Here is a 27,584-nt window from a genome sequence, read left to right on the forward strand (position 1 = left end):
GCTGGACAGAGCAGAAATAATCACAGGTGGCTAACTTTACAGATATGTGACTTCAAGAGTGATGTTTTCATTGTTTTGGGGATAAAAAAAGAAATGTCATCTATTTCCAGTTGCACCAAGGATTGCCGTGGGCTTCTTAGAAAATGTTGCATCATGAAACAAAATGAATTTTCAGTAACAGAAAGAACAGGAAAAATAGAGGGTTTTATTGAAAAGCAGCATGGTTGGTTGCTAAGTTTGGAAACAGCTATGATTTTAAGGGAGGAAGCAAAAAGCAGAGGTGGAAAGAGTATGTGACCTGCAGTTACTGACAGAGCACAAGTAATATCCAAGGCACTGTCTTGATGCACGCCATAATTAGTTTTTGTTCAATTCCTAGAGCTGTACAAACCGTGGTGTAGACTAAAGGTAGTGGTTTTAGGGTGGCAGAGAGTAGAGCTAGAGGAAAGGTAATGTAAGGACAAATTTTAGGCTTAAAAGGCACAGAAAAGTAATCCTGAGGATGAAAGCAAGTACTATGATGCTACTTGCTAGCAGAGAAGTGCTAGGAAACTCTGCTGCTGAGGTCATTAAAAAATACAAGGTGGGACAAAGCCTGACTGTACCTGCACAGCTGTTATTACTGGAGCAACTGGGCTGGTAAGAGAGTACTGGGAAAGCTTGATGAAACGTTGTCTTCAGTGGTTTACCACAGATTGTCTATCTAACAACTCCCCTGAATATCCTGATAGGAGTTCAGTGAGGAAAGGAGATCCCAGTGTCCACAAAGATAAGGTTTAGCTGGTAAAATCAGGATAGGAGAGGCTCTTTATAACACACCAAAAAAAAAAAGAGTATTTAGGAAATGTTTAAGTAGTTGTATACTGTGCAAAATTAAACCACTTAAATGTAATCAATGTTAGCTCAAAATAAATTAATTTTGTGAGAGTTGGAAAAATGCAAGGCTTGCCATATAGTACATGGTTACAGTTAGTGTTTTTCTTTCTTTCAAGAATTGATATTCATCGTAAAGAGAATGCAGGTGCTGCTGAGAAACCAATTACCATCCACTCTACTCCTGAAGGCTGCTCAACGGCTTGTAAAATTATTATGGAGATCATGCAAAAGGAAGCTCAAGATACTAAATTGTGAGTAAAAGGCATTTCATTGTGGAGGCATTAAAAAGTCTGAATTCTTATTGATTCCATTTAAAGATGCAGTCTTCTAAAAACTGTTAACTAGTGAATCTTTGCCATTGTCCGTATTTAACTAGGTAAAGGTACTAAGACTTTTTTCCTTTCAGGACAGTCTACTTGCTTAATTAGCCCCAGCACACATCTACCTTTTCAGCCATTGTCTGGCTGTGACTTTGAGGTGAACTGGAGCAAATACTGAAGTTTCTTGAACAACTAATAGCTTTTAGTCAGAGTGAGCATAACAAGTTGTAAGCTCTCACTAAAAGCTTTAAGGTATATTTCTTCCCTCCCATCGGCTCTTGCTATTTCAGTCTGAGCTTTATTTAGCAGGTATGTTCCAAAGGAGCTATAGGTGGTAGTGCTGAAATGTGCACTGCACCTGGACTCGTTCTGCATCTAGTATAAACATGTGTAAGTAAGTGGGAGTTGTAGTCATTTCTATTAAAATAAAATTTATCTATAATGTACATAAAAACCTTGCACTCTGGTCTCCAAAAGTCTCACTGGGTGTAACCTCCATTACAGTACAGAAGAAATTCCTTTGAAGATTTTGGCACATAACAACTTTGTTGGCCGACTTATTGGCAAAGAAGGAAGAAACCTGAAGAAAATTGAACAGGACACAGATACTAAAATCACGATATCTCCGTAAGTTTCTGGTGGCCTAATCTTTTGGTGAGATGTCTCAAACAGCAGCAATGCTGCTGTGGTATACTCAGGTATGGAGCTCTTACAAAAATATTTCGTGTGTTTTGAAGGCTGAGATAACAGCCTTTTGGAGGCCTTTCCATAATATGGATTAAACTGTTACTTAAGCTCAGTTAAATTTAATGTAAACAGTGGGTCTTCATTGTAAGCTCAGTCAAGAGCAAGCCTAAAAATAACATAGGCGATGTGGAGCCCGTGTTAGACTATATTTTAAGTGTTGGTGGTTTTTAACATATCACACCATATGTAATGAAGAGTGTTTTAAACTATAAGCCTGGATCAGTTCTGGGCTATGCCTGAAAATGAGTGAAACTAGTGATGTTTTAGTTTCTGGTATAGACTAGAATTTTGGACAAGATGGCGGGGAATAAAGCAAATGAATACTGAAAAAAATGCTTTTAGTAGCAGCTCTGTCCCTCTTGTCCACTGGCAGCCAAACTGGGTTATGTTGGCTACTCTGCTTCAAAGCAATAGCTGTTGGTCTGTGAGTTAGTGAAGGTACCTGAGACCTGTTCAAATTTAGCTGAGATTAAACAGGAGTTTTCACCTTCATTGGAAATCTGCAAATCACTGATTAGATCACATCACTGTAGAAGCTTGGCTGTTGATAGCAGTTTTACCCTGGAGTGATATCCTCAGAGAACCTTCTGTTCTGAATAACGAATACTCTGATGTGAACTTCCAAGCATTTGAGGGCATCCTGGACTTAGACTCTAGCCAGGGGGCTTGTAGGCTGTAGGAAAGGGAGAAAGTTTGGAAGACATATTAAGATATATGAAGAATTGTAAAGACATGCCAGAGATCGAAAAGAAAAGGAAAAAAGAAAAGAAAATAGCTCAAAGGCAAGAAATTTAAGAGTGAATGATGTTCCTCAAAAGAGGAAATTAAAAATTGGGTGAAAGAACCCGAGACTTTCTTGAAGGGTTGTAAACCTTTATGGAATTAGTCTGAGGAAGACAAGTTGAATCAATTAGAGAAAAAGCACCCAAAAAAGTCTGCTTGAAGAATAGGGTTTGTAAGATGGGTGTGCTCTCTTAAATGTGTTGGCATAAACATTTCAGTTGCAAACAGTACACAGATTGTTAATGCTATTTCTTAAAAGGGAAAAAAATTATGTACAGGGTAAATGGGGTAATGGTCTTCATTCCATGAAACCAGCTTGCCTTTATTGCTGATGACACAAATGATGCATTGTCTGCAAACACTCACAAAGTATTTTTTAATTCAGCAAGTTAATGATTTATTTGCATTAAAATCTTGGCCTCAAGATCATACTTGTCATGCTATGCCTGAAATAGCCCCATGAAGTTGCCTGGTTTAGTTGGTACGTAAAAACCAACGTACGTGCCCGTTGATTCTGCTTTGTCTAATTAGTCTTTCTCCCGATCTCTTCATTTAGGCTTTTTGGTAAGCCTGTCCATAAAGTTAAAGTAATGCAGCTGGACTGGGGAAGTGTTTCCTCTTTTCTTTGGGGTGTTTTCCACCACTTTTCTTCCTGAGGCAGTAACTCGGTGCTTGCACACTCAAAACAGAAGGATGGCTTTGTGGATGCATTTTGTGTTTGCCGCTGCCTAACTGAGCACTTGCCCATTGTGCAAGAAAGTAGCCGTGTCTGCTGCTTCCTCTCCTTCCTACCGTGGGCTTCCTCACTCTCCTCTCCTGCATCCTGCTCTGACTTTTACTTTTGCCTTCACGCCTTCAGCTCACTTTTTCTCAGTACATGGATATGCCACGGCTTCCCAGTCAGTTTTTTTCCATTTTACCACAGTAGGTCAGTGTTCGTTACCTGACAAAGCACTAGTTTAATGTTGTCACCCTTTCCTTTTTCCCTGAGGAGTTACTAGTGTTTTGCAGCAAATGTTGTCTCACACACAGCTTTTGCTTTTCCTTTTCCTGTTACGAGGATTTGGAGGCTCTTCTGCAGGTCCACTGAGGGTTGGGCTTTCCCCCTGCCTCTCCTTCCTTAAGGAATCCGCTATTGTGCTGAGGGAAAGAAAGTTTCTTATGGTCTGTGTTTCTGGGATCTCTAACAAGTTGGAAGACCTCTCTCTGTTGGTAGAGCTGGTGTGGAGTGTGAAGCTGAAAGGTGCTGCTCTGCTCTGCAGCACGTCTTCCTGCAGAGCGGAATGGTTTCCACCTTGTGCTGTGCTGAAGCACATCTCAACCATCACACGCCAAACCTCATGGCGGGGGTTTTTGTTGTGTTTGCTGTGAGGACAGAGTTTCTCCAGATTCTCCGAGAACTACGTTTTGAGCCCTGTTATGAACTGATACTACGCTCTTTGGAGTGCAAAGTCGACACACTCGGATGTCATCGCGCTCAAACCTGGATTACCTTCCGCCGTTTGCTAATCCGCTAATTGCTTCTGTTTCATTCACAGATTGCAGGACTTGACACTCTATAATCCGGAAAGGACCATTACAGTTAAAGGCAGTATTGAAACTTGTGCCAAGGCTGAGGAAGAAATTATGAAGAAAATCAGGGAGTCCTATGAAAATGATATTGCTGCTATGAATGTGAGTTGTCTTGTGGCATGGGCCCTTTCTGGAACTAGAACAATGGAAATATTTAGGTGTGAGGGACCTCTGGAGGTTACCTGGCCCAGTAGGAGGGTTACTCAATACAGGGTCCACTTTAGAGTTAAATTAGATTGTTTAGGGACTTGTCCCCTCTACCCTTCTCCATGGGTAGAAAGTCCACAGTGTCTGGGCAGCCTGTGCCCTGTCTCACTGCTCTCACAGTGAAAACTTCTTTCCTAATATCACACCAGAGTTTTCATGTTGCAACCTCTCTCTATTGCTTCATGTATTAATTTGTGGGGCTCGAGCAAGTTTTTTTGTTATTTATGTACATGCTATTTTAATGAAGGCTTTTTCTGGTTTGTTTTGAGTAGGGGAACTGAGAAATTGATTTAGATGGAGAAAATGAATGAGCTTTTCAGGTTTTTTTTTCTTGTTGCAAAAACCTAAAGGAAAGTGTGTTTATGTATTATTGTGGTTTATATGCTCTAGTTTGTATGTTTCTGGAAGAGACTGGGAATTACTACTTTATGTTAAAAGCATAACAAAGTATGGAAGAAGTAGCTCCTGCTTTCAACTACTTAATTTAAGAAGGCTTTATTAAGGTTTTTCTTGATATAGATGATAAAGGCATTTAGTTATTCAAAGATTGGAGATTATATAATAAAAGCAACATACCTCATTAGTTTGCCAAAGTATTACTAATGCATATTGAGAAATGATTGAGATCTTTGATAAGCTATGAAGAGCTTTTTGTGTGTGTATCCAAATCTTATGGTCTAGAATCAAACTGGAGATTTTTTTATTTTTTGGTTACAATAGTCTCTGATTTTCTAGAAATGATTGTTCTTCATAGTTTCCCTACTGGCTGGAGAGAACATTCTCCCCACTTGTCCCCTCTCTTCCTTACTGTAAGCAAATTGCAGGACACAAACTGCACACAAGGGCACAAATTATTTTATAGTGGTACATTTTTGCTTGATAGAATGAACAGGAACATGGGGTGAGCTTGAGGCAACTTTATTGTGGTGCTTTCCCAGCAAACGCTGGGGTATCCAACATCATTTTTTGCAAGGCATGGGAAGGAAAGGACACAAGAGAGAGGATGGGGCTGTAGTGTGGTGCATACCCCCAGTGTATGAAAAGTCAGGGCTTGTGCTTTCTCTGTTTCTACAAGTATAAAACCAAAAATATTATTTCTCTAATAATTTTTTTCACTCTGAAAGTAAATTGTACTAATGTCTGAATTTCTTGCTATGAAGTTTGTTATAAGTTTCCCTGATGAAGTTCTGGCAAGTGATTCCCAGCTGCCTTTCTTGCTGCATTTTTTTAGTGTTTTTGGTCTCTGCAGATGTCTGGGAAATAGGTTTGAAGCAGAGTCCTTGGGGTAATGGAGATGAAATTATATTTTTTTTTAAATAACATGCTGACGTCTTCTGAAAAGGTTAATAGCCTATGCCAACTAGGATTTTGGTTAAAGTTAATAACCGGGATTGTAAATCTTAAATAACTCTTCTGCCATTGCAGCTTCAAGCACATTTAATTCCTGGATTAAATCTGAATGCCTTGGGTCTGTTCCCACCTTCTTCTTCAGGAATACCACCTCCCGCAGTGAGCGTTGCCTCCGCTGCTGCTGCTGCTTCCTATCCACCATTTGGGGTAAGAGAAGTCTCTGATTGTGGATGGTGATAGTAATCTGTACAACACTGCTGCTCAAAACTCATCAGTTGGCTGCATTTTTGCCAAATTACCTTGAAGATCTGGGAAGGGTGTTTTAGTAGCTGAATTCTTCTGTCAGTTTTCTCAATCTTGTCTGTCTTCCTGCTTGCACACTGAACGTATTTTATGTGGCTGCGGTTGGGAACAGGCATTCATTGGTCATTTTGTGAAATGCTGAGTGAAACCAGAAAATAGTATTAGAAAAAATGTTAGATCCTATTTTCTAGAGAACTTGAATTATTATAGAAAGAAATCTCATATAAAGAGGAATTTAAAAATTGCTGGAATTTGCAATTAATAATGCTAGTCTGCAGTTGTATTCCTGTTGATATGGAAGGGGAAAAATGATCTCTTGTCATAAAGCAGGGAACTAAAGCTAAAACGTTTGTTTTAATGTAGTAGATTTATAAATGTACAAGCCCTGTTGAAATGCAGTTCTGCTAAAAATATAGGATTTAAATTACATAGACTTATCTTCAGAAAGCTATGATTTACTTGCCACGTTGCTCTCTAAGAAATAGGTGAAAAAGGTCAACGGAATCTTACTCATTCTCATTACACAGAGAAGGTGATCTTTCGTCTCTGTTCCCTGGTTCTGGTGGTGGTTACTGTTAGCAACTCAATAGAAGATGAGTTTTCAAAACATTCTAGCAAGTGGGTGACAGAGCTTTCCAAATTCTGACGTGGCTGACAGTGCCCTCTTCTTTGCTCAACAGTAACATCCAGGGAGTTGAGTCGGAGGTTTTCACAAACTAGAAAAGTGAAAAAGCAGCAAAACGCACTGAACTTTATCAAATAACTCAAGTGGGTCTATATATATTGCACTAAAGGGAAGTTGTTGCCTAAATATTTTTCCCAGAGGAAGAAGCCAAGAAAATGTCACTGTAAGGAACAGGAAAAATTCCACATGCCTAGCATTGTTTGTGGGAATGAACAACTTGGGTGTTATGAATGCATTATTAACTATATTAAGTATAATAGTGGCTTTATCAGGAAAAAAGTGCTCCAATGAAAACTACAACGGAAATATGTTTATACTTGGTTGCTTTACTGCTGGTAGCAGTGCCTCTATTTATGACAAACAAATTTGTCTATTCCCCCTCGTCCCTCTGCACTTTGATTAGAGTGACAAACTAAACTAACCCAGGTTTTTCCTTAATTGTGTTGTACAAAACGTCTTCTGTGGTAATGGATTGCCTCAATTTATTTTTTCTTTTTTAAGAGAAACTGGCAGAGATTTGTTAACACTACGTAACTTTCTTTAGTGTATGAAAACTGTAGCCTTTTCTTTTTTTTTTTTACTCCAGATTTGCAAACTACTTTGCTGTTCTTGAGATTCACATTCTGTAAGCCTACAGTTCTCCTTCTTGCTTAGTTTATTTTCATTTATTTCCCACTTGTTCCTTTTGTTGTGGTTCTTTCTTGCTTTTCCTTTAAACATGCACCTAAATGGTGCTGAATTTTCCGATTTAAGTTTTACTCGTGTCTGTCTCTGTTGCCAGTGCACCTTTCCCCCTCAACAAGATACACTTTTTTTTTTTTTGGCCTGCTAGATCTCTGGCAGTTTCCAAGTTTCTGGGAATAAGGTAGTGGCAACATATATGGAAAAAGACATCAAGAAACAAGTGGTGTTCTGTAGAAGCAGGGGGACTTTGCAGCTGGAAGGACCACACTGTGTGAACTCTCTCTTGTTCCTGTTCATGCTGTTTGCTCAGTCCTCCTGCAAAAGTTCTCGTTCCAGTTAGTCTAAATGTGTGACAAGCTAAGGTGCAAAATGAAGGGATAAACTCTCACATTCAGAAGACAAACTCTGATGGATTTTCTGGAGGTTGGGGGTGCTACCAAGGCAGCCCCTGAACCTGAAACTAAGGGATTCTGAAGCAAATGAGTGAACAGTTGAAACTCTTTCACCTTTTCTTACTTACCTGTGACCTTATCTGCAAAAGAGCAAGTGGTTCTGTGGGCTTTAGGCAAGTCAGCCCCTCAGATTGCTTTTTTCTGGGGAGAGAAAATCAAAGGAAAATTATGGGTTTGTCTCTTAATTGATACAGTTTTCCAGAAAACAGTTTCCATCTTTTTGTGTTTTTTTTTAAAATACTTTTAAATCTTGCTTGTGCATGAAGTTAGTTTCTATAATTTTTCTTTCTCTAGTAGAACAACTTTTAAGACACTGATTAAATGGGTTTTGGGGGCCTGTAGAAGCAGAAAAAACAACAGAAAAGGGCTGGCTATATTTTGAAGAAGAAATGGAAACAATGTGAAAGGCTAAAGGTAACCGCAGAGAGAGATCTAGGAGAGCTCACAAGGGATTTAAAAGATAAAATAAAAAATCTGTGTGAGTAAAAGAGGCTTCAGGAAAAAAAGGCCTTAGAAAAAGCATTAATGAAGAAATCACAAGGAGACTTTATGTCCGTTTACCTATGAGCTGTTCACTACCACATTTCTTGTTTTGGTAAAAGAGTTAGGGCAGCCCAAGTCCCTTTGGGTTGTTCTGAATGGATGTCCTTGCACACTTGGGAGCACCGCTTAGTTGGCACTGAGGATATCCCTTTCAGGCAGCTGAAAATCCCTTCTGAAAACACTGCTGCCATCAGGGTATTAGAAGTGTATCCTGTTGCTGTCTTGCTTATTTTTATCAGTGTGAATTGTGCCTTCTGCTCAGGACTGGGCATGGGTGGCTCTTCCCTGTCCCCTGTTTGAGCAAAGGTGTGTTCCTCATCAGAGGTCTCTTGGCATCTAAAGTCATTTAAACCCTTTTGTGAATGTGTGCTTACAAACCGCATAGTGAGCCTTGGGACCCTGCTATGATGTGCCTGAGGGTTATGAAGCTTTTTTTTGAATATCTTTGTATGTGTGGACCCTTTCTTCACCTTGTGGTGGGGATGGACTCACAAGTGGCTCTCCCTTGGGTCAGAAGAGGTAGGTGGGCAAGCTTTGGGCATTTTTAGAAGAGAATTCGCATGGAGTTGATCCTTTATATATTCTGTTTTGTAGTGACAAGGTGTTGCTCTGACCTCGTGTTCCCAAAGAAACTGAGGTGTCATCTTAATTGTTGAAACTAGTGTCTGTCACATTCCTGATGCTGGAGTTTTATATGGGTGGAAAGAGAAAAATCTGCATAGTAAACAGATCTAGGGTTTTGTTATGTTGCCAGACCTGTCACTTCAAGCTCTGAACACCCATATATACACCCGTATACAGCCATAGCCAAGTATTCTTAAAACTGAGTTTTCAGAAGTTTGGGACTGAGTAATTTGATAGGTTTAGCTGTGTGATGCTTCATCCTTTCCTTCTTCGTGCAAAACTTTAAGGTGTATTTGACGAGAGCATAAACAGTGTTCTCCAGCTGCTTCAGGAGTAGTTCAGTGCCACAAATTTAAGAGGTGGTGATATTATTAAACGCTGGTTTACATTTGCCTCCTTATACTGGGTCATGTTCAGGAGAACAGTTTCCATGTAATGGAGATACTGCATTCTCTGTGGTCCATATGCACCGGTGTGAACCATCGTGGAGAACACCGAAGTCTTACTGCATAGACCTTCATCTAATTTAGTTGAACGAGAGGCAGTTTATCTCTCACTAAGAAGCTGTTTAAAAGGGATGCAATGGAATTGCATATTGTCTTTCAATTCCTGAATTTTCCTGTTTGTTTTTGCAAAAATCCAAGGTATATATACTTTTATCTGTCCTCCTAAAAGGACAGGTAAATTGGAACATGTGGGAATCACTGAAGTGTTCTAAGGCTTGAGGAAAACGTAGGGCTTAAAAAAGGACTTAAGGCATGTCTAGGTTAAGAATATTAGCGTTTAAGTTCTTGTTACTGTCAAATGGACATGATTTTGCTCTTCTGTTCCTGGTGATAAAACTAAGTTTGGGTTTTTGTTTTTGTTTTGTTTTTTCATGAACGTGTGACCTTGTGTGACCATACTAAGGACCAGCAACCTTTCTGTACCTATTCGTAGTTGATGTCTTGTCCAGCTGCTTTTGGGTCTGGAGAGCCACCACTTTCTGTTTATCCTTAAATCTTTCTCCTTAACTCTGCACTTAAAACTGCAACACACACGAGCATTTGACACAATTGCAAATAGTTCCATTACTCTGCCCACTGTCACTCGTAACGAATGTCATGAGCTGAGCACCTGCACGAAGAATTGGAATTTGTATGAGGAGGAGAGTAAGGTTCTGCAAAAGTGAATATGCCCTGTGCTAATGTTTTCCACAAAAAAAAAAAAAGTTTTAAAAAAATATCCCAGCCAAACGGCTACAGATACAGAGTTGTACTGCTCAAAGCTGTTTTGATGAAGTTTTGTTTCTATCTTCGGACCTTCGGGGAGAATATGCACATGCTTGTCTCTCAAGAGTAAAAGTTTATTCTTCTGCAACGCTGAAGATTTTAAAGCTCCAAACAAACAAGAATTCCTTGTCTTAGAGTTCAACTGTGTACAGTCATGCAATTAAACACGCTTGGCTCATCTACTGGGGTTAAGCAGTTACAGCTGAAACATGTTTAATTGTACATCTGACTGCATGTCTACTGTAACCTTTGGGTCTGAAAGCTGGCATCCCGAGAGGGTGGGGGAAAGGAGGGCTAACGTGCAGAGGGTTTATCCTGCCCTTGGATGTCCTGAAATGGGGCAGTAGAATTAATTTTCCTGTTAAAGGGTCCCAGCATGTCACATGGCAGATGTACTCAAACGTATAGGAAGGTGAGAAGTAGGCAGCTTTCTGCCCTCCTGCATCTATAAGGTCCTGTGGGAGGCAGATGACCTTCTGCTGTGTGAAAGGTAGCTGAGGTGGAGAGATGCTCCTGTGCTTACAGTAAGGACTGCTTTCTCTACTGGTCTTTTTGCACACCCATTGTAGCTTGCTGAAGCTCTGCCCTCAAAATGCCCTCTTTCTAACTTCTTTAGCCTCACAGTTAATTTTCAGGTTACGTGATGTGCATAGAGGCTTCTAGAAACGGGAAAAAAAGAGGTAGTTTTCTACAGTAAACAAAACTACAAAATTAAACCACCTTTTTCTGATGACAATAAAAAGGTCTTGTACAGGTAGGCTGATAGGTTGCTTTCCTTTATTCTTTTTGCCATCTCTTGAAGCTTTTTGTTGCAGGTGAGGAACATGCCAATGGAAAACTTTCTCCTTAGAAGATGCTGTGGTCAAGAAAGAGTCATTCTTTATTCTCCAGTAATTGTCTTAATAGTAAAGAAGAGATCTTATATATCGCGTAGATGTGAGAGAAGAAATAACTGTATTAATTCATTCTTTATTCTCCATTAATTGTCTTAATAATAGTAAAGAAGAGATCTTCTATATCACGTAGATGTGAGAGAAGAAATAACTGTATTATGCTTTTGGCAGGAAAGAAAAGTAATTTAAAATGAAAAATTGCTTCATTGAGGGCCTTCATTTGATGCCCTGAGCATAGATGAGAGCCAAGGAGGAGGAAAAACTGACCTATGTTTCCAGGTACTTTGACTCTTACTTGGTGGAGTTGGGCTCCTTTGGATGTCTGGGTTTGGTAGAATTAGCTTGTGCAACTGCTACCCAGGGGTAGTAATGTGTGTGCATCTATAATGTGTGTAGTTGTAAGTGGCTTTGCCCGAATTTGGCTAGTTTGTTAAGCAGTAGATGATTTTGTGAGGATCTGTCCTACAGCCAAAAGAGGATGTGGTTTGGGGAACGAAGTAGGATTTGGCGGTGTTTTTCCTAAATGGTTTTCTGTCAGTGAAATGAAAACCATACATGTGCAGCACACACAATCTTAAGGAGGGCACTGTAGGACAACAGCATTGTCTGAAAAACAATCTTCAAAAGCTACTAGTGTTTTAACCTCAGTGCCTTGAATACACCTTTCCTGCTGCTTAGTTTCTTAAATTAATTCATGATGCTTTTTTGACAACTAAGAAACTAGCTCCATGGTGCATAACATCGTGGGACTGTGGAGAAAATGGCTGGTCCTCCCACCACCTCGAAGTCTCCTGCTCCTACCATGCTGTGGTGGCAGTGACCCAAGTCCAGAGTAATCAGAAACTGTTCTGCCTCTGGAGATAGACTGGCCCCCAGTGAGGGAGGCAAAAATGCGACTGGTGCTGTATGATGTACAAAGATAAGGCAAGTTGACAGTTGACATTTTTTTCTTCTGAGGTGTTGAAGCCTCCAGTTATTCTTAATAGCTCTTTTTACGGTTCTGAGGTTGTCATAATGCAAATAGCATCACTCACTAACTAGTAATGTGTACTTTTAAAAATAAAAATGGCTTCTTCCTCACAGCAGGTTTGAATACTTGTACTGATATTTGTAGTGCCTTGGGACAAAAGATGAGAATTTGTGCTGGTCCCCAGCTCCCTGGTTCTCGTTATAGGAAGGTGATTTAATCAGTGTTCCCTTGAACATTTCAGACTTCCAAGTTTTAAGTACCAGGCTCAGCATCTTCTGAAATTTAATTCCTTAAGGTGCCAAATAATATTTTGTTACTAGAGTGTGCTGAGCTCCTTCAGGCCAGGAACAAAAATAGGTCAAGTTCTCATTCTGGTGTAGCTGGCTCCATCTCTTTGTTTGTTCATTAAACATAATGAAAAAATAAGTGACCTTTCTGTGTTTTCACAACCTGTTTTTCTTGCAGCTGCCAAGGAATCTGAGACCAGTGTCTTTGTAAACCAGAGCTGATGAGTACCTGTATCTTTCAAAGCCACAGATTTCATGGGCAACTTCTAGGACTCTGGAGTACCCATGCGGCTGATGTGTCACAGCCATGGTTTTTAAAGTGGAAGTGGTTTGTTTTGGTGGTCGTGCAGTGTTGCAGCACCAAATACCTACACTCGCTGCTTGTGAATGACCAGCAAAATTCCTGCTTACGCAGTTTCACAATCTGTTCCTTATGTTGATTTCTGCTTTTGGCTGTCAGTTCAGAATAAAAGGTGGCAGATTGCTTTTTTTGGCATTGTGGCCAATCAAATTTTGCAAAAACAAAAAGTTCATGCCATGTTCAGAAATATGTCAGACCTGTTCCTGCTTGTGAAATGCCTTATAAGCAGCCTGCCAGAAAATGTTCCTTCTCTGCTTCTGTGATTTCTACCCCCTCGTTCCTGGCTAGGTTTTCATGTTGGAAACACTTCTGATAGGTGCGGTCCTGTTAGTGACTTCTAGTAGTCTGAGGAGATCCCCTTGGCTTGCCAGGTAGAAGACGATGGTGATGAAAAGTACTAAAGTTGAGAGCCAAGAAATGGAGTGAGTAGTATTAAGTGAGATGATTTTAGTAGCATCTCACTTAAGGTATTGACCATTGTGTAATAACCAGCTGTGTTTGAGTTTCAGGTGTTGAAATGTGGTAGTCCACAAATTGGAAATGCAGACAGGGGTTTTTACTTAAGTTTTCAACCAGGAGGAGAGGACCAGCTCAGTTACCTGGACACAGGGCTCCCACCCACATGAGAAACTTTCTGGGTGTCCAGGACTGATGAGGAGGGAGAGGTAGAGATGCCTGGCCTTGCTGTGGGCTGATTGCCTCAGAAAGGGTCATGGTCTTGGTTCATCTGGAGACACAATGTTTTCTTACATGATGCAGCAGTAATGCTTGCAGGGTAAAGGGGGAGCCAGCTCCACTCTGAACATAGCAAGTTGCCAGCCCAGAGACCTGGATGGTGGAGAGAGATGGCCACACTGGGAGAAGGCTGCTGCAAGCATGATGTTGAAGCTGCTGTGGGGGATTTCCTTGTCATACTTCGAAATCCTTCCCACCACCCCTGCTTCTTGCATCAGTCTGGGGTCCAAGTGTAGAAGCAGCCCTGGGTGGATGGTGGCAGTACAGTTTGTGCATGGGAAAGTGGGTGATGCTTCAGGGTGTCCAGACCAATGTCAAAAATACATATTGCTGCTTTTAAATTATATTTTGCTGCCTTCTGAGCGTAGTCCTGGCTCTTTAGGTAGTGAACGTGGCAGAAGGTTTTATACTCACAGCATGGGCTTAAGCCTGATCTAAAGAAACCCAAAAAGGTAGAAGGGTGGGGGGACCTCAGGCTCCAGTTGAAGTTACATGGGCAGCAACTTTTTTAGCTGATGTACAAGGTGGTGACCCAAGAGGTATTTGCAAGGATGTTGTAAAACTGTGGATCACTTTAGACCTATCTACCAAGACTTTAAATCAGTTTTCCTTAATGAGTCTCTTGTTTCCAATAAAGGCTTAAATTTTTAGTGTTAGCATTGGAAAATGAATACACTAGGATTTCTTTCACTGGTGTGAAAAGCTGACTTTTTATTAATGCATTGAATCCTACTGGAATGTCTTCAAGAATACTTGGCTTAATGTTGGTTTCCCCTTGCTGCAAGTTTTTATTACTAAGTAAACAAGACCATTTAGTATAGCTGTAGGCCAGTATAATTCTTCACAGTGCATTGCAAAAACATGGTTTAAATTTTGGCTTTGGGTCTGGTAGGGGGTTTGAATAAAATGATACCTCACTTCCTGACAAAGCTTGGGGTATTCTGAAAACCAAGTGAGTCATCTGTAAATCTGCCTTGCCTGGTGATGGTGATCATGGCAGTTGGGAAGGAGCAAAATGGCAAAAGAGAACTTTTTAATGCAGTCATCTACTGGTTGTATTTTTTTATTCTACAAAGTAGAATTGTTTATTACTTTAAAAAGCCACCAATAACCCACTGGGCTAGATGGTAGCCAAACATTGGCTGAGACTGTTCCATGCAGTCTTAAAATAGTTTTTAATTATTTCCCTCGCAGCTAAAAAACCTGGCTAGAAATGGATAGCATGACTTTGTGACTTAAAATAAATGTCTCATCCTAAGGTAATTAATTTGCAATACATTTAGAGTAAATGAAAACATATACCAGAGATGCATAATGAGCTTAGAAACCAGCAAAGATCTGATTCTGGTCCCATTGATGTCTGGCACAAAATCCTATTTACTTCAGGGGGTATGATATTTTTAAAGATTTACAACCCTATCCCAAATGTTGCCATGGATTTACCCAACCTCATACATTTGATGGAGCAAGGGTTCTATGGAGACACTTAAAAACACAACTGGAAAAAAACCTTGTACTGTTGGCAGGCTTGCAGAAATAGACTGGGATGAAAGCTCAAGTTAGCACTAGGGACTTAAATAACAAACATGTCCCCTTACTAGCCCTGCTATGGGTGGGATCACACGCTTATACTGACTGAGGGAGCTGTGGACTGACCTTGCAGCAGCGTCAGCTGAAAGCAAGAGAGGGGAGTTCATCTTGGGGAAGAAGAAAGGAGGCAAAACTTTTCTATTTGGTGGTATTTGGGTGTTTAGAACTTTTGGTTTTTTGTGTGTTGGTTTTCTTGTTTTGGTTTGGTTTTTAAGTTACCATTCTCCAAATACAATGTCCACTCCCCCAACTCTGGTGGTTTGGGACTTACTTTTTTACCTACCACCATCTGTCTGAAGAATCATAGCTTTACTTTTCTGAATGTTCATGCTTGCCTGGCCAGGCTTTGGCTGTTATACAAGTGTGAGATTGAGGAGGAATGCTTTTCCTTCTGGTGATCTATCAGATAAGGGAAGAGTTCTCTTCCTTGTGTGTGATTTTGGGCAGTTTTTAGGACTGATGCACCATGCCTTGGCAGAAGTATTACAGTAAGCTTATCCCAAGGACCTGGGAGTCCTCAGCTTCTAGCTCTGGTGTGGAGAAGTAGCCCTTATGCTGTAGGGCATGGGGCGATATCCCGAAGAGGGGAAGAGCCTTACTCCAGCTGAAGCTTTAGAAACTAAGAAATGACTGCTCTGCTCAGTCACTTTGCTAAGAGGAAGATAAGACATGGTTGGGATGACAGCAGAGAATTCTCCTGGGGATATCTTCTGCAGGGCTGCAGAGCCTGGTTAGAGTGAAGGGGACCATCCTGATGGCACCTGCAGTGCACAGGGGCTCCAGGTTAGCCCAGTAAAATGGGGAAGCAGCCAGGGGTTACAGGATTTAGGAGCAGATTAAGCTACATCTTGCATGGAGAAGGTGGGAATCTTTGGGTTTTTTTTAAAGAAATAGTTGGTATGGGCTCTTAGGCTAGGGACAGATGGCTGGTGTTCAGGGACTTGCAGGAGGTATGGAAGGAGGTGTATCCAAGCTGCTACAGGAAAAAGACTTGGACGAGGCTTAAAACATTAGAGCTACTGGTGTGCAGAAACAGTGGCTTAGCTTCATCCAATGGGGTAGATGAATTTACATCTCTGATAGATCACTGTTTTCAATCATGACTTAAATGAGCAAGCAGGAAATCTGATTTAAGTTGACTTATCAAGTTTTACATCTGTACTTTAGTTACCTTTCTGAAAGCTTTAGTGTAGTCCATATCACTACAACTACCCTTTGCTAATACAGTGAATATCTATTTAAACAGTGAATATCTATTTAAACAAGTATGCAGTTTAGCATTTGCTTTGGTTAATAAATTTTTTCCATTTTCTGTTAAAAAAAAAAAGATGAATGGTGCTTTTCTTATTTGCTTGATTAATTTTTAACTTGTGATTTTCATTGGGCTACATTTGGATGGCAATTGGAATCCAATTAATGAACAAGAACAGCATTTAAAACTGTTTTCATTAGTTAAATGTTCTGGATATAGATGAAAACTCCTTATCGAGCCTGTTTTGTGTTTAAAGCATACTGATTTTTGTAGAAACAAAGCAAGTATTATCAGATGTTTATGAACTGAATTAATTGTTTCTGGTCACCATGCTATTCAACAATCTGGTTTTTCAGAACTGAGAAATCTTGGTTTCTGGAGAGCACTCTCTTTTTCTTTCTTTTTTTTTTTTTTTAATTCTAAGAAGCTAAGCTCTCCATCTGAGTAAACAACTTGGTGGTGTCTAACTGTGTGCCACAGCTATGCGAGACAGAAACTTCTCTCCCCAAAGCCATATTCCTCAAGTGTATGCAGGCCTCCCACCCCACTGCCCAAAAGATCTAACTTGCTTCATACTGTTTGACCCTGTTCAGTGTTAGGGTAGACCAGTCTTAAGCCCATCCCACAAATATTGCTAGGGGAGAAGAGGTGGTCTGTGCATCACAGGTCTCCGAGACAGTTACTCATGAGGTAGGGCGAACGTATGGACTGTACATCTTGGAAAACCCAGGTTACTATTTTAAATGATTTTTTTTTCCACATTTCTGACAGTTCCCAGGGCTGGGCTGGTCTTGAACAAATTATTTTCTTGTGTGTGTCGGGGGTGGGGTGGGAAGTGGGGGAATAATGTGAGTGGGGAAGAGGAGAAAAATTGCACAAAATTCTCCAAGTTGTCAAAAATTAGTTGGTGACTAATTCCATGACTTGATGAACTTCCCAATTTCAGTAACAAATGAATGCCACTTAAATTTTAGTACTTTTCAGTCTAAATGTTAATAACTATAATGGTAAGACCCTTAAAATTCTGAAGTAAAAAATGCACCACAGGATGCTCTCTAAAGTCAATACAGACAGATATTCTCCAAGATATATATACACATATATATTTTAGTTTTAAGTATGTGTTTAAGCAAAATTGGCTTTGTTAAGGGAGTGAACGTTGAAGCTCGGGTTCCACACAGTGGGAAATTAGTTTCCTAAATTTAGTGCTTCTAACATATGTTTAAGATCTAGGAATCTATTTCTGATATAACTCATGCTAGAAGTTCCTGGAAAGCTCTATGACTTATGTGGCGTGGCGTGGGGAAGATTAAATTATAGTTGATTTTCTTCCATCCTAAGATCCTCAGAAGCATCTGTAAGATTGATGGGTGGTGTAGTCATTGCATTACGTTTTGATGTGTTTCTCTTGGAGGACAGTCTTCCAGTAAATACAAAAGGACTTTAAAATTATTGTGGCTAAGGAGGTGGACAGCTAATAAATTGAACTTGGTGTTATGATACTCTCTTGAAAGTCTTTGCTAGACTTGATTTCTGCCAGAAGAAAGAGCTGTTGTGTTTGATGTTCATGCTTTAAAACAAATGAAACAGTATGGTTTTTGAGTGGTTAAAAATCAGTGTGGGTAAGGAAATGGCCGTAATTTCTTTAAATCCTGCCTGATGTTATACTAGAGATAAATTTGGTTATATGTATGTATCAATGTGCTCCTGCAGATGAGAATTTGAAATGTATAATGTACAGTGTATAAACAGTATCGACAAACTCTTCGCTATTCCTTAATAAATATATATAGTTATTGCACCCAAATGGAAGTTTAACGTTAAAGAAGTTAACTCACACAAAAGTAATAAAGAAGTTTTTTAGGAAAAAAGAAGTTGAAATGTATCAATAAGTCAAAATGATGAGGAAGGGCTGGTGAGGGGGAGCGCTATGGTGAGCTGACTGTACAGTTGGAAAGACACATGTACATCTTCTGTCTTCCATTGCCTTGAACGTGTTTCATGTTCAAGGGTGAGACAGCAGAAAGGAATTTCGGTGGCGAGTTGATGCTAGCCAAGGAAAGTGGCTGGAAATCGAGCTTTGGGAAGAAGAGGGGAATACTGTGCTGCAGGCAGATGGGCAACAGAAGGAAGGCAGGAAATATCTGCAAACAACAGTAATGAACTTTGATTTGTTTCAGTGGTAGAGAAATGTGTCTGGAGGTGGATTTAGGTAGAAGCTGTGTAAATTACTGAAAAGCAAGTCGAGCTACATGTTTGATTTGTAGCAGCGCTGTACGAATGAGCTGGGAAGTTTGTGTGTGTTTGCCCAAAGTTTAACTGGAAGTTGTACGTGGAAGAGGAAACTTTGGCAGTGGACTTTTGCAGGAGCCGGAGCGTGTGTGAGCAATTGAAGGTAGGAGTCAAGGTGATGAGAGGGGTTGTCTCTACAGCCAGAGCAGTTAGTATGGGTCCTTGTAACAAAACCAGAAAAAAACCCCACCCAAATGCCTCATGAATTTGTATCCGTTCAGAAACAGTTCTCCGAAATACATACCTACAGGAGCATTTCCAAATTACTGGAAATCTTTGCTGGATTCACGATGAACATGTAAAAGGACTTACTATGAGTACGCTCACAGGATGTTTGTAATAATAAGAGGAGAAAATGAGTAATCTTCTGGAAAGTGGTGTAACATATATACTGAAGTGACTGGTATCTGTCATTGCAAATATGTAGTTTCAGGGCGTAGTTTTGAGATCGTTTTAAAACTGATCTGTAGGCAGATTAAAAGGGGTGTTCCCACCTTTTCCCGTGCCCTGACCTAATTGTTGTCACTTCCTCCCTTGTTCCAGGACTGCCCCTTGTGTGGCTCTGGTTATTTGGGTCAGGGGCCCACTGCCCGCATTAAAAAATCAGCGGGATCTGCAATCCCTCTGGCCACAAAGCACACAGGGGAGTGGGGAGGCTGGGTGTGGAGGGCTGCAACCTGTGTCCAGGGAAAAATCAACATATGCTGACTGTGGATCCTGATGCCTTGTACGTGTGAAAACACAGGGTAAATTGTGTAACCGTTGCGAACACCTAAAGCGACTGGCAGAATGTGTTTCTATTCTCAATATCCTATTTTGGGGTTTCTTCACCTGGTACATGGAGCTGTGCCTGGAATTTGTTTCCCCTGAGGTTACAGTTGACTTGTGTTTACCAAAAATAAAGCGGTAAAACTTGGAAACAAGCATTTTGTTCTGATTTGTTTACCGTTAATGCAAAGGGACTTTGCTTCCCCTTGAAAGAAGTAACTGAAATTAAAAAAAAAAAGCTTTTTTTTAGGATTGCAGCTGCTTTTTGTTTTGTGTTGCATGTAGCATATCTTTTTCTAAAAATATCCTAGAAAAGTCTGCTTTGGTGAGGGTTTGTTTGTGGGCCTGTATCTCCACCAAAATACACAAGTGGGCAAAGTTGAATGAGCATGGTTGGCCCCATGTGCTCTGCTCAGGCTGGTCTCCATGGTGGGCATCAAGAAAGTGAGGATGAGGATGGCTGCGTTGTCTTCAAATACCTCTGCAGGGAGAAAAATCTTGTCGGCTTTGTCTTGTTGAGACTGAATGAAACAAATTTTGAAAATACATTGGAGGGATAGAGGATTAGAAAACACTTAGAGGAAGAAACGCTGTAAAGGGAGGAGTCCTAAATACCTTCCAGTTCAAAGAATGGCTTGTGTGAAATGATTTTGAGAAGTAAGCCCTATGTAAGTGGATAAATTAATGGTATGGCAGTGCAGTAGGTATTCAGTGGTGCTCCGTTAGTCCCAGATGAGCTCTCCTGAGGCTGATAAAATAGTTATGGTTTACCCTGGCGTATGTAACCCTGCGGTTCCATCACGGCTGTGCAGCACGTAGAGAGGATCTCAAGTGTTGTGTTGTGCTCTCCAGCTGGGACGTCTGGCTGAAAGCAGTGGGGAGCTGCAGCGGTGCCTGATGTGCAGTGGGCGCAGCGCTGGGGTCCTCTCGCTTTTAAAACCGTCTAATCTGGCGTTTAATTTACTAGCCTGCTTGAGGCTCGCTGCCAAGGCTCCGACTGTTGCATAATGTTACACAGGAGGAATCGCTGGCAGTTTTCAAGCTGGCTATCATTCCAGATCACTCCCACACAAAGGAAATTGTAGCATATATGTAACTCTGAGGCTTTTTGTGCTGCGCTCAGCACAATCTAAAATTAAAAGAATAACTAGGAAAACTAGAAAGAGTTTGCTTGCTCAGGCTGTAGCCCCTCCACTTGTAGCAGCCTCGTCTACAGAGTCCTGCACGTGGAAGAGCATCCAGACAGTGACAGGTAAGAACGAAAGCCTCGTGAAGAAGCAACACCACGATTGTTTTTTAAAACTCTTAAGCATTAAAATGGCAACTGTTTTATAAAAGATGAAAGAATCCTCTTTTGGCTCAAACTGTTCTTTCATGTTCTGTGGATTTTGTGTTTCCCAGAAAAAAGCCAGACCCTTACTATTCAGACATCACAGGGCATCATAAGAGTTCCCCCTCATTTCCATGCATGCCTGTTCCCTACCCGTTTTCCTGTCAGTCTGACTCGTAATGTTCAAAAACATTCACTGCATATTTCCTTCTTCCCCACAGCAACAGCCCGAGTCTGAGACTGTTCATCTGTTCATCCCAGCCTTGGCAGTTGGAGCTATTATTGGCAAGCAGGGACAGCACATCAAACAACTTTCTCGTTTTGCAGGCGCATCTATTAAGGTATTATTACACTGACTAACTTTCTCTCTATTCTACATGACACTTTCAGCAAGTTTGCACAAGCCGTGTTTTCATGAATGTCCTCCCCCATTCCGTGCTTAGAATGTGATGTGATAAATGGTACATTTGTTTATAAATCATCTTTTAATCTTCCTTGAGACAAGATAATTAGAAGCATGTTTTCAAACGTCTCCTGAGGTGTGAAATATAAGCTGCAAAGAAAACTACTTTGGTGGTCTCAATTTCTTAGAAACAGACTTAAGTCTTAATGATGTACTGCTTAAAGGCTTTCTTCTTACTTTCGGTAAAGTGAAAATTGGTGAGGCAAATTCCCCTTCTAAAACCAGCAGCACAGGTGAAATCTCCTACTGCTGTGGCTGCTCTTGCTGTTCCAGATGGATTGGTCCGAGTTGTCAAGCTCGGATGACTCCAGGCTGAAGGGTTCATGTTTTAAAATCACCCGTGTCCTCCAAGCTCTTGGGGTTGGTCAGTTCCTTGACAGCATGTTTACCTTGGCACCCTGCTTTAACATCCAGTTGTCTGTGTGTTGACCACCTCAATGTAGCCAAGAACAAGATGGTTTTCAGAGGCTGACCTAATGGAAGCCTAAGTTTGAATTTTTGAAATCCTCCTTGGCTGTGTATAGGGGTTAGTACCAGTTGCAGTTGTAGAAGGCCTTGGGTTTCTGCTACTAATGTCATTAAACCCAGGAGTATATTCTGTAGATGATTGATTTTCTTTTTTTTTTTTTGGAAATACCTTGTTAGAGTGGAGCAGGGACCTGCCGAAGGTCAGGGGAGTTCAGGGACAGAGGGGCAGGAGATGGCTGTGATGAGTTAAGCTCAGTGAAGCCAGCAAGGCTTGGCTTGGAAGGTGTTCATCTAAGTGTGCAGAGCAAAATAATTGGGGAACCCTGATGAATGAGTGTTGTGTGTGGTTTGTCGAATGCCGATCTGTTTACTGACCAGTCAGCCCGCTGGCAAGCTGCCCAATTCCCTCCTTTATTGAGCAGTACATTAAATAGTTGTTATGCCACCCAGATGGTTTACATTAGTAGAGCACTAATAATCATATTTTGGTGGGGGGGAAATGGAAAAGAAGGAAGTGAGAGGTGTTAGTTTTTCTTTATCAAACCTGTCTTGCATGGAGGTGTGATGCATCACGGGCATTTCCTCTTTCTCTCTCTGTTCCTATAGTTTGTACCTAAAGATTAAGTGGTATATGGAAGGTACTGCTAGGTGGAGACAGAAATGTGAAATAACCTGGACCTCCAAGAACCCGTCCAAACTAGTTCTTGAGTTGGTCCTTGGAAGACAATTTAGTGGAAAGGGAGTTTCCTGTGTTTCTCACGCATCTGGCTAACAGTGGCCTCAGGCTTCCTCTGCTGGCTGGCACCTCTCTACCCAATGCATTTAACATATCTGTATTAATTGAAATTCAGTTAAAAGTTTGCTAGAGCTCTGATCTTTTGTTTCTTCAGAAGGAATGAAGTGAAAGCGATTCTTTTTTTATTTTTTTTTTGTGGAAAAAAGATTAGATCTTAAGAGAATTGTACAGATACAGGGTATGCTTGATAAGTTGGGAAGTTACATGTATGCTTATCGATTAAAATAAAAATGCAACTTCATCAGTAATCTGTCTGAACAACATGGAGCAGCACGCTTGCTTATGTGCCAAAGTGTTAAATGTGACAGTGGTAACTTGTTCAAAACTTCTGAACTTCCCTTGTGTTGACCCACCTACCCTTTGTCATAACTTTCTGAGCAAAATAATACATTTTGAATCATCAGTGAATCTGTGTTTTTAGCCGAGAGTTGGAGGGAGTGCTGCCTGAGTAACCTTTAACTTGCCAAACTGTGGTAATTGTACGTTGTGTGTGGAGGAAGCAAGTCTTTGTGCATGATGCTCTGAGCTCTGAGCCAAACATGGCACTGTGCTATACATCGTTACAGACAGAAAACATTTTCCATCCACGTGCATCTTGTTTGTGCTCCTGCCCAGCTTTGTAGACCTGATGAAACTCATTAGCCATGAAGTAAGACTAAATAAGCTGCAGATGCAGAGGGGATCTGCAATAAGGCTGTGGTGGGCAGCCCTTTGTTTCAGAGGGACGTGTGGCTGGTGACAAGTCCAGGTTGTGCTCCTACACCAAGGGTCATTGCTTGGTAACGCAAGCTCGGCGTGGGGCTCCAGCAGACTGGATTACTCGGTCAAGGAGCCAGGCAAAGATTTCTGCTGCCCACCCTGTGCTACAGTGCTCTGGGACCTGCTGGGAACCATTGGCATCTCCTTAGTTACACATTATGCCCACGGTTAGCCCTTCCTGTCTCTGAAGGTGTTGGGATGAGCATTGTAGGTTTTGGGTGTATGAGCGTGTCAGCTTGTGACTTGGCATATGGAAGACCGGTTGTTTTCTGCTTAGGAATGTAAAATTATTTATCTGTAAAGTGAAAAATTCACCACTTGGATACTATTTATTCATATGTAACTTCTCTTTCCAAGAGCAGACAGACAAAATTAACACTAAAATCTCTTTGGTTGCCCCTTTGGATGTGATACGTGTTTCTTTCCCAGCCCTTAGCTATGTTTTACTCCAGCTGCTGAGAACAGGACATTCGAAGATAAAAGCAAAGCAAGAAATGCCCCTGAACATTTAAACACGTATAAGATGTAACAAAGGCTCAATAGAAAATATTTTTCCTAAGATTTCAATTAGGCTGCGAAGATTAAGGTTCACAAAGAGAAGGTGAGGTGACTGAAAGGCAAAGTATGATGTCCATTTTAGACTAATGGCAATTAGCAGGCTGAGCTCGGATCAGTCATCTGCCTTCAAATGTGCCTTAAAGATTTGCCCCTCTGAAATACTCGTGTTCCAAGGAATGAATGGGTTTAGTCTGTGCTTGCCCTTACCATAACGTCATGTCATATAAATGTACTGCTGTAAAATGAATGTGTATTTTTAGGTATAGCCAATTGGAATGCAGAAATCGTTGAAAAATAAATATGCAAACCAGATAACTAGTATGTAATGTCTTCTCCATCTTAGGGTACAATATGAATAATTATATAAACTTTGGTTAGCAAAATTCTTTAGTGAAAATGATGCATGGTGACTGGTAATTTGTCTGAAATAAACTACAGCTGTTAAATATGAATAACATCCCTATGCCAACAGCTAAGATGAAATCCTGTAGTGTTTAATATATTGCCCATTCAACAGTGGCTATGTAATACTAGACGCAACAATGGAAATGTCAGTTGTGATAAACAAAAGATTCATCCAGAATGTCAGAGGCTAGTGTGAATTATTTAATGCCACTGGAGTCTGAGAACAACACCCACAGAAATCTTACTTTTGTGGTGACATGAACTGCTAAAGACCCTACAGGCGTCTCTGTCTCAGCTCTGGTGGAGCTTAATTTTTATTTGGGTCACACAAATAAATGTCTGTAGATACAAACCCCTTGGAAACTGCGAACTCATTGTCCGGTATAGAGGAATGTTTTGGATCTGATTAGTTACAACAGTAAAGTGATCTTCTGCTCTCAGGGGGACAGATGCAAACTCTTGCTAATGAGCAAAGCTGGTTAGAAAGACTGTTTAAGTTAGTGGGTAGGGATGAGAATCTGGGTCTATTAACCATACTTGTCTTTTTGAAGGCTACATGTCTTGCATCACTCATGGCCACATGAAAATGGCTTGTGGGATTTTGCCATATGTGGATGAGTAGCTATGCCTTTAATTTTCAGAAGTAAATTTGCTTATGGTTTAGCCAATTTCTCCATGTTTCATTATAGCTAATTAATGCACTTTAAAGAGAACAAACCCATCATGACTGAAGTGTAATGCTGCTGCTGTAACGAATAATTTTTCACTCTTGAACAGAATGTGAGACTGAAACGGGGAGGAGGTGGCTTTAAACTATTCCTTCAAAAGAGAGCTACCAAAAGCTATGTTTATCCATTCCAGATTGCTCCTGCTGAAGGACCAGATGCCAAGCTGAGAATGGTTATCATCACTGGACCTCCAGAAGCTCAGTTCAAGGTACAACATATTAAAAACTTGTCAGTCTGTAGTGGCCTTTGGACTGTAAGGGACAATATTGAAAACAAAGCACTTGGTTCCAAGTACCATTTTATTCAGAATGTTAGTAAATACTTGATTTTTGCTTTCCTTTTGATGCAAAGTATGTTGTATGGATATAGGCTGTGTTCTGGTCCCCTGAAAACTGGTGGGAGTTTCATGCTAGGCTTGATTCTTACTTACACGAAATTATGGCAGTATTACATTCCTAATTTTCCCTTTTGTCAATGAGCACAATACTTCAGTCTTTCTAGCCTCTCTTCATACATACAACAGCTTACTATATTAATTGAAAAAACAAAGCTGACAAGATGAGAGACTGAGTCTTCCCAGGTTACTGTTGCATGCCAAATGGAAAATGCTTTTTGGGTAGCTCTACAGATAAACACAAGATTTCTAATTGTATTTCCACTGCAACTACAAGGAGATACTCAACCTGATTATTCCATTTATGTTCCATTTGAGTTCTGGAGACGCCTTCTGCCTTAAGTGCCAAGGGATAAATCTAGTTACCCTAAAAGTAGTTGCCCATGTTAGGAGTGATGCAGACAGCTCGGTGCAGCAGCCTGGCCTCGTCACACGTGAGGCCCAGAGCAGGTAGAAAGTCACTTTGGGAGTTCATGTTCTGGCACTGCTCTCCTGCCTGTTCTCATTTTTGTCTTCGTATTTTTGCTTCAGGGTATCTTGCAAGAAGGATGTGCACAAACTTCAGGTGTATCTAGAATCAGTTTCATTAATGCCTTAAGGAGTTTTGGAGAAGTATCAGGGGAGGTATTTTGCAGTGGTAATGGCAAACCAGACGCATTTGGGATTATTGCTCAGTTGCCATGTACATTTGAGAAGCTATTGAAGGCAAAGCATAATTTAGAAGCTCTGTCTCCTTGAGGCTTTCTGTGTGCATGTGGGCTTGGCCACATGGCATGTTCCACGTGTTGGGGTGCTCTTGTAACCTGGGACCAGCACAAGGTCAGATTCTGGCTGCTTTTTCTTTCCATCAGGTATCAGTGAACTTAGCCTCAAGCAGTAGCAGGCTGAAGTAGATTTGGGCATCCCTTTTCCTGACTTCTCACATAGGCAAAGGCTGCATGAGCAGCCTCCTTAGGCTTCCTCCCTAAGATAGACTTGAAGTCCCACAGAGTTCTTTTGCCAGCTCTTCTCCCCAACCTGGATCATGCAAGGAGGAAAGTCTCCCTTTTCTGCAGTCCTTATGTTGCTTAAAGACACATAAATCTTCTCTACACTTGGGCTTCTGCTTGCAAAGAGGGATCTACGTACTAGCACAGCCAGTGCTCCCGAGTATGCTGGACTTGTGAAGGAGAGGGGTTAGCCCTGGGGGCTTCCTTCAGCTCCAGTCCCTGCAGTCTTTTACTACTTTTTGACCGATATTCTCAGTCCATTCACTTATCACCACTGTTAACCCGAAGCATGCCTTCCAGTCAGGGCCAAGCTTCAGTAATGCCATCCTTAAGTTCTGTTTAAGAAGAGACTTCTCTATCTTCAAGCATAGGCTATTGCTTGTTAGGCACCAAGAATGTAAATCTGGGTCCACAACAACTTGAAGAGGGAATAGCTGCTGCTCAGATGAGTAACCAGCTCTTGGAGAGGCAATGTCATCCCCGAGCCTGTGAGTTTGGCATCCTTTCCCCACTACATTGTGTTCTGCTCTCTGTGATTCATGTCCATGGAAGCTGCAGTGGCTGCACCCCTTTCTTCCTCTGCTGCAGCAGCCTGAGGATGTTGCAGTCTGTGGGGTTATCTATTAGCAAGGCAACGGGAAGAGAACATGCCACCACTTACAGCTGCTGCTACAGTTCTCGCTAGAGTTTAGGTGTAACACCAATATCCAGAGATGAACGCGTTGCCTTGGATCTGGGACATGTGCAAGCAAAGTGGAATCTAGTGTAGGCAACATATTTCAGCCACTACCTCACTATTTTAAAGAATTCCAAGAGCTGAAAGGATTTGGGGTGTTGGAAATACATCTCCTATCTTTTGAAAAAGTCAGCATCCCACCTTGCTTTATAACTCAGCAGTAATGCACGCTTTTTGTCCTGTAGTAGCTCTCCCACGGAGCCCTGCAGCCTGGGCAGGTTGTCAAGGTGTTAGGCACATGAAAAGTATTGCTATCGAAATACACAGCTACGCTGGTTTCTGTCTAATAAGTTTGGAAATAATTTCAAAATCTCCAGCTCAAGGTGATGGCTGGGAGTAGTATTTTATCCGCTCTTGGCAAACCCTTTTAAAATGTTTTCCTGGAGCAGGAAT

The 27,584-nt window shown here is 41.0% G+C and overlaps 1 protein-coding gene across 2 annotated transcripts in view; it reads left to right on the top strand.

Moving 5' to 3' along the window:
- IGF2BP3 (insulin like growth factor 2 mRNA binding protein 3) overlaps positions 1–27,584 on the top strand; it is a 113,116-nt gene that overhangs the window by 78,975 nt on the left and 6,557 nt on the right. For both annotated transcript variants that reach the window (XM_014937845.1, XM_014937846.1), the window contains exons 8-13: positions 993–1,127; positions 1,701–1,823; positions 4,265–4,400; positions 5,931–6,062; positions 21,117–21,236; positions 25,206–25,280. In XM_014937845.1, coding sequence (XP_014793331.1) covers positions 993–1,127; positions 1,701–1,823; positions 4,265–4,400; positions 5,931–6,062; positions 21,117–21,236; positions 25,206–25,280 — 721 coding nt within the window. The remainder of the gene's footprint in view (positions 1–992; positions 1,128–1,700; positions 1,824–4,264; positions 4,401–5,930; positions 6,063–21,116; positions 21,237–25,205; positions 25,281–27,584) is intronic.

Source organism: Calidris pugnax, unplaced genomic scaffold, assembly GCF_001431845.1.
Source record: "Calidris pugnax isolate Ruff unplaced genomic scaffold, ASM143184v1 scaffold11, whole genome shotgun sequence".
NCBI lineage: Eukaryota > Metazoa > Chordata > Aves > Charadriiformes > Scolopacidae > Calidris > Calidris pugnax.